The 20,904-nt window shown below is 37.3% G+C and overlaps 1 protein-coding gene across 2 annotated transcripts in view; it reads left to right on the top strand.

Annotated features, from left to right (window-relative positions):
* Window positions 1-3,495: 3,495 nt before the first annotated feature.
* KCNIP1 (potassium voltage-gated channel interacting protein 1) overlaps window positions 3,496-20,904 on the top strand; it is an 80,527-nt gene continuing 63,118 nt past the window's right edge. Inside the window, exons 1-2 of one of the 2 annotated variants that reach the window (XM_053716168.1) lie at window positions 3,507-3,620; window positions 20,033-20,047. In XM_053716168.1, coding sequence (XP_053572143.1) covers window positions 3,519-3,620; window positions 20,033-20,047 — 117 coding nt within the window. In that variant the 5' untranslated portion in view covers window positions 3,507-3,518. Of the gene's footprint in view, window positions 3,621-20,032; window positions 20,048-20,904 lie in introns of both variants that reach the window. The other variant, XM_053716167.1, reaches the window with a different exon arrangement.

The raw sequence follows: 20,904 nt of genomic DNA, 5'->3' as shown, positions 1-20,904 counted from the left end.
TATATATATATATATATATATATACAGTATATATGTTTGTGTGTGTGTGTTCTGGTGGCTATTTACTCCAGTGATTTATACAGACCTACAAATATATCTTAAAGAAATCCATGCACCATTTTAACTTTAATGCTGTTATGGTTATGGATTTTAGAAATGCCCAATAAATAAACTAATAGATAAAACTTGGGTTCTGACGGCCTGGCGAGAGTCTCAGCTAAAAATACATTTTGCAGTGTACCTAACACCAGAGATTCTATCCAAATGGTATAAGTCAAATATTTTATGTTCAAGATGTACTGCGAGTCTCGCTGACATCTATTATTGTTTTTGGAGTTGACCCAAAATTGCACAGTTTTGGGCAAAAATTACGCATTGGATGAATTCAGTATTAATCTTAAACTTTTGTATTCGTCCATATGAAGTGGGTTTTTTTTAGCTAAATTTCGAGGCATATACAAAAAAATTAGTCTAATTAACACCATTGTGTTTATAGCACATAATCTAATTTTAATATCATGGAAATCACACTCAGCTCCATAGTTTTCTGAGCTTAAGCAAGTGCTTATTACACAATGTACAGTAGAGTCATATAATTTACAGAACCCCACTGATACGCAACTTGTAGTCTTTTTAAAAAAAATGGACAGAATTTATTTGTATTTTGCCAGAGACGGCACAAATCCGATTAGTTAAACCATTGGTAAAATCATCTTATGTCCAACTGAATGTATATGATGGGCACCTACCCAGTCTGTGGCTGGGTAGCGAGAGCTACTGAGAGAGGAGGACTGCCCTCTTCCCTCCCCCCTTTTTTTCTATCTTGCCTGCCTTTTTTTCTCTCTCTTTCTTCTTTGATATTTTGTTCTATTCTATCAATGTTTTTGTGTTTTTTTCTTCTCCCCATTTGTGAAATATTATTAAGGTACTATTAATTTCTGCCCTGTTAATGATAGAAACCTATTGTGAAGGGACAATAAGCTACACTCTGATAAGGGCGTAGCTTATTGATACACTATACGGATATCCACATAGAGATCACATACCTGGTTTATCCATACAAAAGTTTTTTCCATATTGTGAACCAGGGTTGGGGATGTATTTATGCTAAAGGACCATTAAACTTGACATTTCAACAATGTACACTTTTTTCATTATTGCAAGTGAAACATTATTGCAATATACATTCATTATTTATGTTGCTGCCTTTTGCTGTATAATACATCTAAAAATTGTGCTTGTTTCAAATTCTCCCAGGGAGGTTTGGGTTAATAATTGTAGGCAATTTATGCAAGCTTCTGTTTACTTTACCCTCCCCCAAAAATTCACAGCAGTCTCATGTTTGTAATAGGTGGATTATCAGTTTTGCATCAACATTTATGATAGGAGAAGCATTCTTTTCAATAGTAACTAAGATAAATCAGTGCTAAGCCTACTTAAGCGAAGGCTTCCCCAGTCTCTCTCAACTGCACATGTTCAAACAGAGTTTGTGCTATATCTGAATATTAGTTTGTGATTGGTTAGCAAGGATTCTTTTGTTTTAGGGGAAAGGGAAATCAGTAAAATTAATAAACATAAACCAATATATACTCATTTCACAAAATAAAGCTGCAGTTTTCATTGCAAAACTATTCTCAGATATGAAGGTTCAAATTCATGTAGTTTACAATTTGTGTTTAGTAGTCCTTTAACATATTTTCTCTATATAGCCATTTTTATATTTGAAGCTTATTATAAGATAAATGTTAGCTGTTGTTAGGATATTTAATATTGAAGGGGTCCTGTATTACATACTTCTAAATTGATTTTAAATTATTTTAAGGTATTTTAGAAATTGTATGCAAAGTTTATCCATATTGTATTCATTGCTGTTCAATTGATTGTTGAACATTGTCATAGAGCTTCCTGATTGGTGCGCTGGGAAAATCCCTGAAATATTATTGTAGCTAGAATTTACTTTTAACTTCCTGCTTATAAGTGAATTTTATATCTTAGCTTCTTATTTTACACGTGGCAAATCTAGGAATTTTTCATATATCAGTCTATAGGAAGATAATATAAGGATCTATGATCAATATTATTGAGGTATTTTTAATTTGTTATAAAGTATTCTAGGGTGATATTCAATTTGAACTACATTGTATTTGCTAATAACTGCTTGATAGTTGATGAATAACTATAAAGCTTCTGTTGCTACATTTGATTATTTACAATTGTGCTATTGTGGATAATCAGGTATTAGATTTAAAGGCATCACCCTATTGAATTGCTATACCAAAAGCCCTGTTGATGTTATAATCTCTGGTTTGTACTCAATAGCTGAATTCTGATAATTAGCCATTTGTGTTATTAATTAGTTTTTTATTTTGAATTGTTCTAGTAAATCTTAAAGGGACACTGAACCCAATTTTTTTCTTTTGCGATTCAGATAGAGCATGCAATTTTAAGCAACTTTCTAATTTACTCCTGTTATAATTTTTTCTTTGTTTTCTTGCTATCTTTATTTGCAAAAGAAGGCATCTAAGCTAAGGAGCCAAAACATTTTTGGTTCAGATCCATGGACAGCACTTGTTAATTGGTGGGTGAATTTACCCACCAATCAGCAAGAACAACCCAGGTTGTTCACCAAAAATGGGCCGGTATCTAAACTTACATTCTTGCTTTTCAAATAAAGATACCAAGAGAATGAAGAACATTTGGTAATAGGAGTAAATCAGAAAGTTGCTCTATCTGAATCACAAAAGAAAAAAAAAATGGGTTCAGTGTCCCTTTAACTTTGATATTTATTTAATTCTGGCCAAAATGTAGTTTCTCAATTTGTGCCTATATCTGCTGGTGTAGCAGACAATTGGGTTAATTTGAATTATTTTAAATAAATTCTATAGATTGTTTTGAGCTTTAATATTGTAATAAATATGTCAGAACTTAGTTACTGTTAATTGGGATTAAATACTGATATTTAATAATATTTTGTATTATTATTATTAATTATTAATATTTATATAAACATCCCAACAATATATATTGTAATTTTCATTATATTGTACTTAACAATACTTAGGGGACATGAAGCCCACATTTTTTTTTTCATCAGCATACAATTTAAAAATTTTCTAGATTACTTCTATTATTAAATTTGCATTGTTCTCATGGTATTCTTTGTTGAAGTGAATTTCTAGGTATGCAGCTTACATATGTCTGAAGCACTACATGGCAACAAACACTGCTTCCCATCTAGTGCTCTTCCAAATGTATACCATTGTTAAAAGAATTCTTGCAAAACTGCGGAGTTATAATGTTCCTTTTCAATAAAGGATACCTAAGAGAACTATGTACATTTTATAATGCAAGTAAAATGGAAAAAAATGTACACTCTTGGATCATGGAAGAAAGAAATGTGGGATTTGTGGTCCTTTAACAACTTACAAACTAATGAATATCTTAGCTATAATAATTTACTGAATGTATGCTAACCATTTCCATCTTTTTTTTTAGATAAAATAGAAGATGAGCTGGAAATGTCAATAGTGTGCTACAGACCAGAAGGACTGGAACAACTTGAGGCACAAACTAATTTCACAAAGAGGGAACTTCAGGTTCTTTACAGAGGATTCAAAAATGTAAGAACATGTTTATAAAAATGTTTAATCAATAATTCATGCATTTAAATACATAACATTCTACATGAAAATAAACAATAGGCAAAACATATTAGCGCAATGCACAGATACTGATATAAAAATCCAGTATAAAATGGTTTAAAAACTTACTTAGAAGCTTTCAGTTTAGCTCTGTTGAAAAGGTAGTTGGAAAGCCCACTGCAAGTGGGAAATAAGACCCTCCCCCTCCCCCTTCTTTTGCATATGAAAAGACCCTTTACACAAACAGGAGCAAGCTGGAGCAGGTATCTGTCGGTACTCTACTGAAACTTTGGGGTTTGGTTAAAAGACTGAAAATCAGAGCAATGTTATTTAAAAATAAGCAAAACTATACATTTAAAAAACAAACAAACATTTATGGGCTATATAAATAGATAATCTACAAAACATTTATGCAAAGAAAAAAATAGTGTATAATGTCCCTTTAAGTCAAGTGCAAACCTAAAGGTGTGCTGAGATGCAGGTGTGCTACAAAATCAATTCAATAGATTTGTTCTTCACTCAATAGAAAATGTTCATTTTATTATATATATAAAAACTCATATTTTTTCTGAGCTAATGATTTGAACTGTTCTCCAAATGGCGCTCTAGCCATACAGCACTTTTTTGTAACTAGAGCACCATTTAGAGAACATTATCTCACAAAAAATATGAGTTTTTAAGTGGACACTTGTAGCGTGGGGTATTAGAATGGCACGGCTAGTTTACAAAGTAATTTTACAGTGCATCTGTATTTGAAGTGATCAATTAAATTCAATTTAAAATATTGCTTAGATTCTGGAACTGATTTTAAAACATGTCAAGTTTGCCATCACTTTAAAGGACCACCAAATGCAGTAGCATTGCACAAGTGCATAATACAAATACAATGCAAAAACATTTACTCTGTATTTTAAATAAGCAGTAGCGTTTTTTCTGCCACATTTATTTTTTCACCCATTTTCTGCCGCATATATCATGTGACAGACATCAGCCAATCACAGACTAGTATATGTATACCCTGTTATCTTGTGCACATGCTCGGTAGGTTGTGCACATGCTCGGTAGGAGCTTGTTCCCCAGAAAGTGTGTATATAAAAATTTGATAATTTAAGTAAATTGGAAAGTGTCTTAAAGGATTACTTTCTGTTATAATTTTTAAGCTAAACAACTAACATATTAAAGTTAATAAACATTAATTAAAACCTACTGACCTATATTTTCTCCAAAACGAAGTTTCATAACGTTCTAAAAGTTATATCTTTTATTCGCCGATGATGTCACGTTATCCTGCCCACTATTTTCAGCCCTGCGTGTTCAAAATACTTAAACCAATAACTTTGTGTTTAAAGTGCCATTTTGAAACCTAGGTATTGTAAACGGATTGGTACAGAGCAAAGGATACCCACGGAGTGGGTTTGGAAAACAATTAAATTTGCAGACAAGATTTCTGATGTACCGTAGAGATATGTTAATGAAATGCTATTGATAAAAAGCGTATTTGGGGTAGTTAGTTAGTAACAGGCATAGAAAATATTTACTTACAGTGGCCCTTTAAAACTGCATACTCTTTCTGAATCATAAAAGTTTATTTTGACTTGAGGGTCCCTTTAAGGTTATGTTCTCCATCCTATCATCAGTATTTGGAGGAGGCTGGGAAAAATGACTGGCAGCTGGGGTGCTTTCTCCATAACAGGAGACCGGGAGCTAATAGGCTATCTTATAAAGTAGTTACAACAATTTAAATAACTCTGGTGGAGAGTAACTGGAAAAGAGACTATGCTTACTCTCTGAACTTTAAATTGTAGATTAGGTGCACTGGGTAAATATATCATTTTCTACAATGCTCAGAATATAATATACAGTATTCTAATTATATTTTCTATATAGCACAGTATACTTATGACATTTTTTATAAATATATTTTCTATAGATATAATGTTGGGATTTCCTGATGAAGCCTTTCATAAGCAATTATGGGCAAACACATTCCATTGATATAGATATAAAGTAATGGGCTTTAGGAGCCTTCATTATACAACTTATGAACTTATTAACCTAGGGAGGCGTAACATGACTAACAAAACAAGATCAGTACATTTTCTTTCCTCCAAAGAGAATAGGATAAATATTGTGGGGTATTGGTAGGGAATATATATCCTTCAGAAATTTGCAGAGATATTTAAAGATACAGTCTATATAAAATTAAACTTTCATGATTCAGAAAGGGCATGCAATTTAAAACAACTTTCCAATTTACTTTTATCATCAAATTTGCTTTGTTCTCTTGCTATTCTTTGTTGAAAGCTAAACCTATGTAGAATCATATGTATATTTCTAAGCCCTTGAAGGCTGCTTCTTATACCAGTGCATTTGACAGATTTTCCCAGCTAGACAGAGCTAGTTCATGTGTATGATATAGATAACATTGTGCTCACTCCAGTTAACCCCTTAATCACCACAGCACTTTTCCATTTTCTGTCCGTTTGGGACCAAGGCTATTTTTACATTTTTGCAGTGTTTGTGTTTAGCTGTAATTTTCCTCTTGCTCATTTACTGTACCCACACATATTATATACCGTTTTTCTCGCCATTAAATGGACTTTACATTATTTTCATCATATCTTATAATTTACTATAAAAAAAATTATAAAATATGAGGAAAAATGGAAAAAAAACACACTTTTTCTAACTTTGACCCCCAAAATCTGTTACATATCTACAACCAGCAAAAAACACCCATGCTAAATAGTTTCTAAATTTTGTCCTGAGTTTAGAAATACCCAATGTTTACATGTTCTTTGCTTTTTTTGCAAGTTATAGGGCAATAAATACAAGTAGCACTTTGCTATTTCCAAACCATTTTTTTTCAAAATTAGCGCTAGTTACATTGGAACACTGATATCTGTCAGGAATCCCTGAATAGCCATTGACATGTATATATTTTGTTTTAGTAGACATCCCAAAGTATTGATCTAGGCCAATTTTGGTATATTTCATACCACCATTTCACCGCCAAATGCGATCAAATACAAAAAATTGTTCACTTTTTCACAAATTTTTTCACAAACTTTCGGTTTCTCACTGAAATTATTTACAAACAGCTTGTGCAATTATGGCATAAATGGTTGTAAATTCTTCTCTGGGATCCCCTTTGTTCAGAAATAGCAGGCATATATGGCTTTGGCGTTGCTTTTTGGTAATTAGAAGGCCGCTAAATGCCACTGCGCACCACACGTGTATTATGCCCAGCAGTTAAGGGGTTAATTAGGGAGCTTTTAGGGAGCTTGTAGGGTTAATTTTAGCTTTAGTGTAGTGTAGTAGACGACCCCAAGTATTGATCTAGGCCCATTTTGGTATATTTCATGCCACCATTTCACCGCCAAATGCGATCAAATTAAAAAAAACGTTAAATTTTTCACAATTTTAGGTTTCTCACTGAAATCATTTACAAAAAGCGTGTGCAATTATGGCATAAATGGTTGTAAAAGCTTCTCTGGGATCCCCTTTGTTCATAAATAGCAGACATATATGACTTTGGCGTTGCTTTCTGGTAATTAGAAGGCCGCTAAATGCTGCTGCGCCTCACACGTGTATTATGGCTAGCAGTGAAGGGGTTAATTATTGAGTTTGTAGGGAGTTTGCAGGGTTAATTTTAGCTTTAGTGTAGAGATCAGCCTCCCACCTGACACATCCCACCCCCTGATCCCTCCCAAACAGCTCCCTTCCCTCCCCCACCCCACAATTGTCCCCTCCATCTTAAGTACTGGCAGAAAGTCTGCCAGTACTAAAATAAAAGGGTTTTTAAAAATAATAAAACATTTTTTTAGCATATTTACATATGCTACTGTGTAGGATCCCCCCCTTAGCCCCCAACCTCCCTTATCCCCCCCAAAACCGCTCTCAAAGCCTCCCCTCTGCCTTAATTGGGGCCATCTTGGGTACTGGCAGCTGTCTGCCAGTACCAAGTTTGCAAAAAAATATGGGTTTTTTTATTATTTTGCCCGGTTTTTCTGTAGTGTAGCTTCCCCCTCCCCACAGACCAACCCCCACCACCTAACTGATTGTATTTTTTCTCTAATTTGTTTATTTAATTTCAGTGTTTGTTTTCATTTTTCTACAAAAAATTTTCTGTGTGTAGCGGTTCCCACCCGCTCCCTCCCCGTGCACGCGCCCGCCCCCACCCTCCCGTGCACGTGCGCGCGTCAGTGCGCCCCCCTCGCATCCCTGCCCACGATCCTGCCCCCCTCCACATCACGAGGGCCATCGATGGCCGCCATCCGCCTCCCGGTCCGGCTCCCACCCACCAACTAAGTAAGCCACCGATCTCCGGTGCAGAGAGGGCCACAGTGTGGCTCTCTCTGCACCGGATGGCTTAAAAATGTTATTGCAGGATGCCTCCGTATCGAGGCATCACTGCAATAACCGGAAAGCAGCTGGAAGCGAGCAGGATCGCTTCCAGCTGCTTTCCACACCGAGGACGTGCAGGGTACGTCCTCAGGCGTTAACTGCCTTTTTTTTGAGGACGTACCCTGCACGTCCTCGGTCGTTAAGGGGTTAAAGGGACACTGAACCCATTTTTTTTCTTTTGTGATTCAGATAGAGCATGACATTTTAAGCAACTTTCTAATTTACTCCTATTATAAAATTTTCTTCATTCTCTTGGTATCTTTATTTGAAATGCAAGAATGTAAGTTTAGATGCCAGCCCATTTTTGGTGAACAAACTGGGTTGTCTTTGCTGATTGGTGGATCAATTCATCCACCAATAAAAAAGTGCTGTCCAGAGTACTGAACCTAAAAAAAAGCTTAGATGCTTTCTTTTTCAAATAAAGATAGCAAGGGAACGAAGAAAAATTGATAATAGGAGTAAATTAGAAAGTTGCTTAAAATTGCATGCTCTATCTGAATCACGAAAGAAAAAAATTGGGTTCAGTGTCCCTTTAAGTTATTTATGAGTCAGCACTGACTGGCTAAAATGCAAGTCTATCAAAAGAACTGAAATAAGAAGGCAGTCTGCAGAGGCTTACACGGTAATTACAGAGGTAAAAATTAAATTAACATAACCATCTTGGTTATGCAAAACTGTTCCTTTAATTAGATTAGAACTAAGACTCAGTTATAAGTATCAGCACTTTTTTGTATCACTTCCAAAAAGCATTGCCCTGGTTGTTTTGTTAGTATATATATACTATATAGTATATATATATAGATATATATACATACACACAAATATAAAATTTACTTTTTGAACTTTTATGTCCCTTTAAATGCTCTTCCATGCAGTCCAACGGCACTCTTAGTTTCTTCAGGAAAACAAATGAGGTTCAGTAAATCTTAATATTTGTCAAATCTTTAAATCCTGAGGTAGTTTTGGATTTGCTAAAATGGAGTTAGACACATCTAATTTAAATTAACGTTATTCAGAAACAGCAGACTCTCTGTCCATCAGAAAAGGAAAATAAAATAGAAATCTAAATCAATATTTGTGTAATTAATTTCACACATTGAAAAATGTGAATATTATTTTAAGGCTGCATTTATCAAAACTACTCTTGGTATGGCTGATCAATGAGCAATTCATAATGCCTCCCTGAAGCCAGCCATCAATAAGTTATTAACATCAGCATAATTTACTAACGAGGCTGGTAATTATGCTGCATTTAACATCCAACATTTTATGTTGTAACAGTATTATTGACTGCTTATGAATCTTTAGTTGTGTCATGAAATATACAGCTTACTGGTTCTCAATCTTTTTATGGTTGCAAAATAAGAGCTTTTATTTTTATTTTTCAGTACCATGTTTTTCTTGAAATGTAACAAATACTTGTCTTGAGAATCTGTGCAGCAGGGTGACCAGATTTTCAAAAAGGCCCCTTATCCGATACAGTTCTATTGTTTTTTTTCTTTAGCATGGTCAAGTAATAATCACAAAAAACTTACTAAAAATTATTAATAATTAATTAACACCATGGCCTAAGAGTTGAAGTGTAAAGTTAAACATAAAATGCTAGACATGACCATAGGTGAATATCTCTCTCTAATCTGTGCCTAACTTACTTGCCAGCCTCAGTTTACAAATTAATCCTGAAAAGAAAATGCTAATTGTGTAAGTGAGGGAACAGAACTAATCAGTAGCGATCCATTCTTCTTACATCTTGTAGGGTGGGCGTGAGGGGCAGAAGATGTTGTCGCAACATGAGAACAAGTGTTCAATGCACCCTGAGTCTCCTTTAGCAGAGCTGTACAATGTCACTGAATAGTAGCGGGTGTTTGGGGTGGGAAGGTGCGGATTCCAATTACTGATGTGCTGCACCCTCATTGCAGTGGGTATATGGCATTTATTTGATTATTATATGAAATCATGAATGCTCCTAATTTATAATTAACAATATGGTCAAATAAAAATCATTCTGGAAATAAGTCTTAGGACATAAGCCATTAAAACCGGGACTGTCCCAATAAAACAAAATGACTGATGTATATACACTTATTATATATACTGTATATAGGTTTATGGGAAAATATATATAGAGAGTTTAGGACCATGACCACCATGATATCCAATTTTACATTTAAGTTGTCTATAAAAAACTAGAATATATCTAAATGGTTTTTTTTATATCATATTGTTAATAATTGAATATCACACAACCAAATTCAGAGCGTAAAGATGTGGTAGTTAGACAGTACTCTTTTAAACAGTGAAAAACAATTTTAAAGTGATATTGGGAGTTTGTAAAAAGTTTAGCAATAATGAAAAATCATATTTAGGACTCAACCACCTGATTAAACTCAAATAATTTGTTATACATTGAAGGCTTACAGTACTGTATAAGTTATAAGCAATCAAATATCTGTGACATCTTCTCTTTAATGGATTGTTTAAGGTGAGACTGGAAACAAGGTCAATTAAAATGTTATAGCTGAAGATTGTTAAGAAGATGCACAATTTCTTGTATGCTCAAAGTAATGTTCAAGCTAAATGGCACCATAAACCAACATAACTGCACATCATTCTCATCTATAAATCACAACCTTCAGCCAGTCAAAGAAATAAATGTATGAGAAATGTACAATTTGAGGCAGTTTTTAAGAGAATGTTGCCCATCATTTGTACCTTTAGATTTTTAATGAATGTTTTATACTTGGAGTTTATGAGCTATGCTATGCATGGAAGAAATAAGTTTCATTCAAAAATAGAGAGCAAAGCCACATTGCTATTGTTATATTAAGGCCTATCTTATCTATAAAATACAAAGAGTGATAGAAAGGATTATGAAGTATCTAATATCCTTTTTGTACTGTTTGTCTTTCTTCTAAAACTCAGGTTGTACAGTAAGGTTAGATAATATAAATGATTTATTTTCCAGTAATATTGGGAGATAGTGTATTAATATAAAAAACTTTCGAATATACAGTATTAAAGTGAATGTAAATTTTGATGCTAAAGTGCCCGGTTTTTAAAACTTTGATTAAAAACAGGGGCACTTTAATTCATCAATATTTTCATTTCACTCCTGTTGTGAAAATAAACTTACTTTTTAATCTTCACAGCAGCTCCAGCTTCCTCCACCCATTGCAAAGCCTCTTCCTGGGTCTAAAATTAGGTATCTGGCTTCCTCCAATCACAGCAGTGAATCAGACACTGAATCCCCCGGGGGGGAATCTGTGATTGGAGGATGACCTATCAATCATTTCTGACATCAGAAATGGCTTGTGAGACCGGAGGAAGCAGCAGCTGCTGTGAAGTTTAAAAGGTAAGTTTTTTGTCACAACAGGAGTGAAATGTAAATTTTGATGAATTAAAGTGCCCCTGTTTTTAATCAAAGTTTTAAAAACCGGGCACTTAAACATCAAAATTTACATTCACTTTAAGGAGACACTGTAAATGAATTAGCAGTTTTTAAGGATGATGATGTATTCTTTCATTTGATGTATGGGTAGTAACAACTATAGCAGAATGATCTTCTGAAGAGGTTAATTTATCACACAGCAGAGGTTTTTTGCTAATCATGATCATGTGGTTAAATCCTCTTACAGACATTGGAACCTTTCAATGATTATTTAGTTATTTAATGTCTTATATATATTGTTATTCCCATTTATCTTTATTCACTGCCTGAGGAAACAGTGCCAGAAGCACTGAGAAACGCGTTGCAGATTGCTTTTACACTTTTAACTTTGTGTACAATAAATCATCCCCTATGCATAAGGGTGTATGCTTTTAAAGGGTTTGTGAGTTCTCATTGGAGACCACAAATCTATCCTTTTTGGCCATCTACCACCTTCTGAAGGTGTTGTACCTGCTTACCGGAGTGAGCCAGCTGGTGGGCTCTGATCTATCCAGCTTGCTTGACTTGCACTGCGATATAGTGCGCCACCTCTGTGAGTATCATTCAGTGGAGGGGATATTGGAGTATTTTCAGTATCTGTTGTGATTTTCTGCACCATTGGAGCGCCTTTCTTTCTTTTTTTTCTTATATATAATATAAAAACTGATGACTCTAATGTTTACCCCTTTGGCCAAATGGATGTAGATCTACATAATGTGGTGCAAAGTCCATTGTACTGCAAAATGTAGATCTACTGCATAATGCTGGAACCCCAAGACTTTCTGCTTGTGGGCTACCAGCATCTGCCTTTATATATTAATGGAGCATGATCAGTGCTTCATTACCAAATAAAGCCAGATTGGTGCCGGTGGGAGGTGTGGAACTGAAGGCTGATAGGTTGATAGTATATAATAAAGGTGGGTGGTTCTATATAATGATCATAGGGAGGGGATGTGGGGGAACCCTTCACTACAGAACAAAACAGTAATAATTACATTTAAAATAAAAATAAAAGTAGGGACTGGGAAATGGCAGAAAAAAACCTTCAGCCAGTCAAAGAAATAAATGTATGAGAAATGTACAATTTGAGGCAGTTTTTAAGAGAATGTTGCCCATCATTTGTACCTTTAGATTTTTAATGAATGTTTTATACTTGGAGTTTATGAGCTATGCTATGCATGGAAGAAATAAGTTTCATTCAAAAATAGAGAGCAAAGCCACATTGCTATTGTTATATTAAGGCCTATCTTATCTATAAAATACAAAGAGTGATAGAAAGGATTATGAAGTATCTAATATCCTTTTTGTACTGTTTGTCTTTCTTCTAAAACTCAGGTTGTACAGTAAGGTTAGATAATATAAATGATTTATTTTCCAGTAATATTGGGAGATAGTGTATTAATATAAAAAACTTTCGAATATACAGTATTAAAGTGAATGTAAATTTTGATGCTAAAGTGCCCGGTTTTTAAAACTTTGATTAAAAACAGGGGCACTTTAATTCATCAATATTTTCATTTCACTCCTGTTGTGAAAATAAACTTACTTTTTAATCTTCACAGCAGCTCCAGCTTCCTCCACCCATTGCAAAGCCTCTTCCTGGGTCTAAAATTAGGTATCTCTAATGTTTACCCCTTTGGCCAAATGGATGTAGATCTACATAATGTGGTGCAAAGTCCATTGTACTGCAAAATGTAGATCTACTGCATAATGCTGGAACCCCAAGACTTTCTGCTTGTGGGCTACCAGCATCTGCCTTTATATATTAATGGAGCATGATCAGTGCTTCATTACCAAATAAAGCCAGATTGGTGCCGGTGGGAGGTGTGGAACTGAAGGCTGATAGGTTGATAGTATATAATAAAGGTGGGTGGTTCTATATAATGATCATAGGGAGGGGATGTGGGGGAACCCTTCACTACAGAACAAAACAGTAATAATTACATTTAAAATAAAAATAAAAGTAGGGACTGGGAAATGGCAGAAAAAAATATTTAAAAAAATTAATAAATAAAAAACATAAACTGCGTACTGGCAGACTGTCTGCCAGTACCTAAGATGGTGGTGAGGAGTGTGGGTGGGGGGAGAGAGCTGTTTGGGAGGGATTAGGTTGGTGGGAGGTTATCCCTACATTACAATACTTTTATCCTTACCACCTAACTAATTAATCCCTTCTTTGCCAGGAATATTGTGTAGTGAACATCTGCAATTAGTGGCCTTCTAATTACCCCAAAACAATGGCAAAACCATCCATGTCTGCTATTTCTGAACAAATAGGATCCAAGAGAAGCTTTTACAATCATTTGTGTTATGACTGCACAAGTGGTATGTAAATAATTTCAGTGAGAAACCTAAAGTTTGTGAAAAAGTTAATGATTGTTTTATATGATCACATTTGACAATGGAATGGTGGAATTCCTAGATCATTATCTAGTTTTTATAGGTAAATAAAAAAAACAAGGTTTTAATGCTGTTTAAATTGAGTGATAGCAAAAATGCTAAAAAATCAAAAAGTATTTTGGGCAATTTTTTCTTTTAAATCCCCATTAGCGAAGGGGTTAAACATGAACTTTGGGGTTATATAGACAAATATACATCCCAGTTTGGTATAATCAATTCAGCATACATTATAAACCAATAAGAATGACCTAATAAGTATATCTCAGACTTTGTTAAATGGCAGGTTTTTACTTTACATATTATATTATGATATTTTCTCCAACATTATATTGAGAGCCTGATATTATCTACTAAGTCTCATTATTAAACCTATACTCACTCACACAATGTATTGGGGACAATTGAAAAGAGTAGTGCATAGTGGAAAAACAGCCATATTTCAACAACTTAATTGTACAGTTATTCAAGTATGTACCACTATATAAAATAAAACATTGAAAATGTTTTTTAATTTGAATACATGGCCCTACCAACAAAGCCAAGGAACAATTGGTTGTCATTTTAAAAATATGAAGAAACAATTGATTTAAAACTTTTAAACTCCTAAAAGGTTTCAAAAGGCAAAAGCAACTCTGTCCTGCAAACAAAGATTTGTCACCAATATTATAGTTGGAAGTGGGTCTGAAAAGGTACCTAAATTGCCACTGCATTACAGTTAGAAGAATCTTCCTAGGCAAAGGGAGAGGACTGGCTTCTTAATCTAAGTATAGCAAAAGGGCCACTCCCATATTGTTCCTAGAGAAACCTGGCTGCCTTCCCAGAGGACCACTGACCCATGTTAAGTGGAACCAATGTTATAGAATTTGCTTCATAGTCTAGATACTTTAACGTTGACCTTTATGGAATAAGCTGGAAGGATGCAGTGATTTATGGAGTCCTTCGGTCATTTTGCAGTGCACCAGAGTAGTAGAAACCCCACTTTGTGTATGCAACAGAGAAAGAAAAGGTAAGATTTGCAGCTGCCTCATCAATGATTAATTATATGTTCTCCATCCTATAATCAGTATTTGGAGGAGGCGTGGAGGAGTGGCTGGTGCAGCTGGGGTGTCTTCTCAGGAACTGGAGACCAGGAGCTAATATGCTATCTTAAAGTTACACTGATTTACATAACTGGAAAAGAGACTATGCTTAGTCTCTGAATTTTCAATTGTGGATTAGGTGTATAGTAAATATATCATTTTCTATAAAGCTCAGCATCTAATATACAGTAGTCTTATGACATTTACTATATTGTACAGTATACTTAAGACATTTTTATAAATATATTTTCTATAGAAAGAGTGATGGGGATACCCAATGAACCCTTTCATCAGCAATGATGGGCAAAAGCATTCTATAAACTCTGTGGAACAAGAATTTCTTCAAACATAGGAAATGATCCCCTCTTCTTTATCTCACCAAGCAGAGGATGAGCTAAGTGTTGAAATGAACCATTCCCTCTCTAAGCCCTTGATATGCAAAACATCGTTAGACCCACAAGAAACTACTTTTCTTTCCTAAGATATGGTGAATATCACTCCTGGCCAGCAGGAGGAGAAAAAAAGAGCACCACAGTTAAACTGCTAAGTATCACTCCCTTACCCACAACCCCCAGTCATTCTCTTTGCCTTCAGTGTAAGTTTAACACCAAGTTTAGGTGTCTGAAGAAAATGTTTGATTTAATCTACAAGCAAGTTTTGGGGTATAGCCGTATTCCACGTCATTCCTTGCAGTCGGGTAGTGGTGACTTTAAAGCAGTTAGGAACTTGTAAACAGGTACTTACTGTGTTTTCCTAACAATTGCTGACCTAGTTTAGAAAGCCAGAGTTGGCTACTCTGTTATTTCTTTTTCAGAGGTCTCTGTGAAGAACTATGTCTTCTCATACCTTGTAACAGTCTACATGCCAGACAGCGGAGCAGGTAAGTGCTTTTTCCTCCGGTTGGGGAGACCATGCACTTAACAAATTAAAAGACACTGCTTTTTTATTGGGACATAGATAATCCCGTTGTATGGGTTACACTGGGGCATGAAGCAGGCACTGTAGCATGTGTGAGACTAACATTTAAACTCTTTTAAAAAGAAAGGGTAAAACATTTTTTTATTTTTTTTTATTTTCTGACACATATTTACTTGATAAAACAATTCAAGTTTAAACTGAAAGTAAGGCTGAATTTTTTATTTCAGCAGCGTATTCATTTCCCCTTTGCATTAAAATAAAACGATGCAACATTTTAAACTGTCCGGTTTGAAAAAACGGTTATTTCTGGTACTCAGTGTACCAGGAATCTATTTTTAGAACCTAATGTCTCCCAGGATGATGCTGTTATATACCTCAGCTTTCTCCTGCTACATCCCAAGCCTCAATGGTGTCACATGCAGTGCCCTGCGGTTCCTCTATAACTCCTAGTGGAGATTATTTAAAAGCAGAAATTGCTGCCCAGGTATCTTCAGCAGTATTTGCGGCATTATCTGCCATTCCCAGATTACAGGGAAAATTCAAGAGGAAATCTAGAAATTCTGAAAGTAAGATGCCTGTCCTCAGTTCTGCTTCCCAAGTTGCCCTTTCTCATAAGTCTGATGAGGAAGATACATCAGGACTTTCTGAGGGTGAAATCTCAGATTCGGACAGTATAATTCCTTTCCCTTCTGAGACTGAGGTGATATCCTTCAGATTTAAGGTTGAACACCTTTGTGTATTGTTAAAGGAGGTTTTAGCTACTTTAGATGACTCCGATACCCCTGTCATTGTCACTCCTAAGAAATCTAGTAAACTTAATAGTTTCTTTGATGGACCTTCCACTTCGGAGGTTTTTCCTGTGCTGGACCGTGCTAGGGAGATTACAGGAATGGGAGAAACCAGGAGTGTCTTTTTCCCCTTCTCCCATTTTTAAGAAAATGTTTCCTGTATGAACTCCATTAAAGACCATTGGTATATTGTACCCAAAGTTGAAGGGGCCATTTCCACCCACACTATTGAGGATAGCTGCTCTTTTAAGGATCTGATGGACAAGAAGCTGGAGGCCGATTTGAAAAAGATTTATGTTCATCAAGGTCTCCAATGGCAACCTGAGGTGTGTATTGCCGTGACTAGTGTGGCATCTTATTGGTTCAACGCCTTGTCTGATTCTCTTCAAGTAGAGACTTCCTTGAATGAAATTCAGGATAGGATTAAAGTTGGCCAATTCCTTTATTGCAGATGCCATTTTACAGGTTGTTAGGCAAGGAGCTAAATCTTCTAGTTTCGCTGTCTTAGCCAACAGGGCGTTGTGATGAGAGCAGGATGTGATGTCACTAGTTTGGGGGCGGGGCTTAGGTCCGGTGTCTGTGTCGCAGTTAGTTTAGTACAATCAACCTGACTAGATGTGTATTGCTATGCTCTGCAATAAAATAGAGTTGTACCATCATTGATGTGTCCTGCATATGTCCTGCATCTCATGACATGGTGTCAGAAGTTCTGGACTGCGCTTCTGTTCCTGATCGATTGCAATGTCTAAGTTTACCCCACCTGAGCCTTTTGACTTCTCTCAACCTGCAGCTTGGCCCACATGGCGTCAGCGGTTTCAGCGCTTCAGGATTGCTTCCAAACTGAACAAGGAGAGTGGTGATGTACAAGTTAATTCTCTTTTATACTCTATGGGGAAAGATGTGGAGCCAGTGTTCAATGCTTTTACTTTCCAAGAGGGGGAAGAACTTGACTTTGATATAGTTATGGATAAACTCAGTGCCCACTTTGTGCCCAAAAGAAATGTGATTCCTGAGAGAGCTTGTTTTCACAAACGTAATCAGCGTGTGGGAGAATCTGTGGAGTCATTTGTGCGCAGCCTGTATGAACTAGCTGAATTCTGTGAGTTTGGTGTTGCTAAAGAAGAGCAAATCAGAGACAGAATAGTTATTGGGATTGCAGATGCTGAAGTCTCACTGAAGCTGCAGTTAGAGCCTGATTTAACATTAGATGGGGCTATTAGGATGGCCCGCCAGAGTGAACTGGTGAAAAAGCAAAGTTCTGATCTGAGGTCTGAGAGTATTGTGGATGAAGTGCAACAGTCTAGGAAAAATGCTAGGGAAAGGCACAGTGTGAGCGGTAGATCTAAAGTACTGGAAAGGCCTAGAAGTGGATGGGCGCAACATGCCCGATGCACGCGGTGCTACCGCGCCCATGATCAGAGTGTTATATGCCCGGCCAGAGATAAAAGATGCAGAAAATGTAACAGAATGGGCCATTTTGAAGTGGTGTGTAGAACTGAATACATTAAGGAGATGCAGGTGGACGGTGACCAGGAGGGTCAGGAAGTGTCTTTTGTGGGGTCCGTTGTGGAACGGCCAAGCTCGGAGGAAGATTGGAAAGTTACTTTTACTGTAATGGGAGACAAAGTTGATTTTAAGATTGACACAGGAGCAGATATCACTGTAATGTCTTTTGCTGAATTTATGAAACTGCCTCGACAGCCCCAGCTGGCGAAGGTTACTACAAATGTCCATAGTCCTGGTGGCCGCATTGATTGTGTGGGGAAATTTCTTGCCAGCTGTGAGTACAAGCAAAGAAAGTTCACCATGTGGGTGCATGTGATTCGAGGTCAGTGTGTTAACAATTTATTGAGCAGAAAAGCAGCCTGTGACTTGGGCCTCGTGGCCAGAGTGAATGAGATTTCCGAAGATATGTTTGGCGAGTTGGGCCTACTGAATTGCAAACCAGTCCGTATAGCACTTAAAAGTGACGCAGTCCCATACAGTATTTCTACTCCTCGTAGAATTCCGTTCCCGCTCATGCCCATGAAGAGGTTGTTGAAGCGACTGATTGGTGTGCCCCCATTGTTCCAGTTGCAAAGAAAAACGGAAAGGTGCGCATTTGTGTGGACCTGAAAAGGTTGAATGAGGCAGTGAAGAGAGAGAGATTTGTGCTGCCAACATTAGAAGATATAGCTCCAAAGTTGGCTGGGGCGAAGTTCTTTTCCACATTAGACGCTTCTAGCGGCTTTTGGCAGATCCCCCTGGATCCAAAGTGCCGCAAACCGACTACCTTTATCACACCGGTAGGTCGGTTCTGCTTCTGCAGACTCCCCTTTGGGATATCCTCCGCTCCTGAAATCTTTCAAAGGGAAATTAGTTCTCTCCTGAGTGACCACTTGGGCACAGCGGTCGTCATGGACGACATTCTAGTGTATGGGTCTACAGTGGAGGAGCATGATCAGCGTTTAAGTTGTGTGCTACAGGCTATCAAAGAGTCTGGGCTGAAGCTGAATAAAGAAAAATGTCATTTTAGGAAAACTGAATTATGCTACTTTAGGCATATCATCAACAGGGATGGCATCAAGCCAGACCCCGAGAAAATTCGTGCCATTGAACAGATGAAAAGTCCTTCTGATGTACATGAGCTGAGACAGATATTGGGCCTTGTAAATTACGTGGGCAAGTTTCTTCCAGATTTATCAACAGTTTTACACCCTGTCACAGAGTTGCTAAAGAAAGACGTTGCCTGGGTCTGGGGACCTTCATAAGAAAAAGCTTTCCTGCAGGCCAAGTCCCTGCTGGGGTCTGCCCCAGTGCTGGGGTTCTACGACCCTTCAAAAAAGACTGTGGTTAGTGCCGATGCAAGCAGTTATGGGTTGGGGCTGCACTCCTGCAGTTAAATGAGAATAAACTACAGCCCATCGCCTACTGTTCCCGCACACTGACGGCTGCGGAGTCAAAATACGCTCAAATTGAGAAAGAGTGCCTGGCTGCAGTTTGGGCCTGTGAGAGCTTTCAGCGTTATCTAGTGGGTTTGGAGAAATTTAGTCTGGAAACTGACCACAAACCGCTAGTCCCTCTAATCAATTCTTACGACATTGACAAAAGACCCTTGAGATGCCAGAGACTTTCAATTAGACTGCTCAGGTTCAGTGTTCAGGCAGTGCATGTGCCGGGGAAACAACTGGTTGTGGCAGATACACTATCCAGGCTCCCGCTGGCTGCTGCTGAAGAATCCTCCACAGAATCGGATGTGAAAGTTTATGTTGATTCAGTTCTGGCCTCTAAGTACATTTCTTCAAGGAAACTGGAAGAGATAAAGAAAGAGACATATTTGGACACAGATCTGCAAGAAATTATAAAGTACATAAAAGAAGGCTGGCCCGAGAGCCGGGCAGCCTGGATGTCTTTAAGTGCTTACCAGCCAGAGAGGTCGCAGCTCACGGAGCTGGATGAGTTGGTGCTGTTCCAAGACCGCATTGTAATTCCTGTCAGCATGAGGAAAGAGATGTTAAACAGGATTCACGAGGGCCACTTAGGCATTACAAAGTGCAGAGAAAGGGCAGCTACAGCTGTGTGGTGGCCTGGGATCAGCTCCGACATTGCAAATCACGTGTCTAAATATGCCTTTTGCCGGGAACGCCGGCCTACTCAGAGAAGGGAGCCCTTGATTTCTACTCCGCTGCCTGCGGGCCGTGGCAGAAAATAGCTGCTGATTTGTGTGAACTGCACGGGAAAACGTTTCTTGTTGTGATCGATTACTACTCCAGGTATTTGGAAATTGCACCCCTGAATGATATCACAAGTAAGGCCGTTATCATTCGCCTGAAGAGCTTGTTCGCCCGCTGGGGCATTCCAATGGAGCTGGTGAGTGATAATGGTATGCAGTTCGCTTCTACAGAGTTCAGTGCTTTCAGCAGGGAATATGATTTTGTACATTCCACATCAAGTCCACATTATCCGCAGGCCAACGGAATGGCTGAAAGGGCAGTTCAAACAACAAAATTCATTCTAAAGCAATCTGAGCCGTACCTAGCCCTCTTGTCATACACGGCGATGCCCATTCAAGCCACCAGGTTTAGCCCGGCACAGCTGATGCTAGGACGCCAGATTCGTACCACTTTGAAGAGGCCAAAAAGGGTTATCGTTTCTTCTACGACAGGAGACTTTCTGTCAGGCCCCTACAGGAACTGAAAGCGGGCCAAAGTGTCAGAATTAAACTGGACGATGAGAAGAAATGGAAGATGCCTGCTACGGTAGTT

The sequence above is a fragment of the Bombina bombina genome, chromosome 6, assembly GCF_027579735.1.
Source record: "Bombina bombina isolate aBomBom1 chromosome 6, aBomBom1.pri, whole genome shotgun sequence".
In the NCBI taxonomy this organism is placed as follows: Eukaryota; Metazoa; Chordata; class Amphibia; order Anura; family Bombinatoridae; genus Bombina; species Bombina bombina.
Note: the sequence above shows the minus strand (reverse complement) of the source record. Positions and strands in the feature narration are given on the sequence as shown.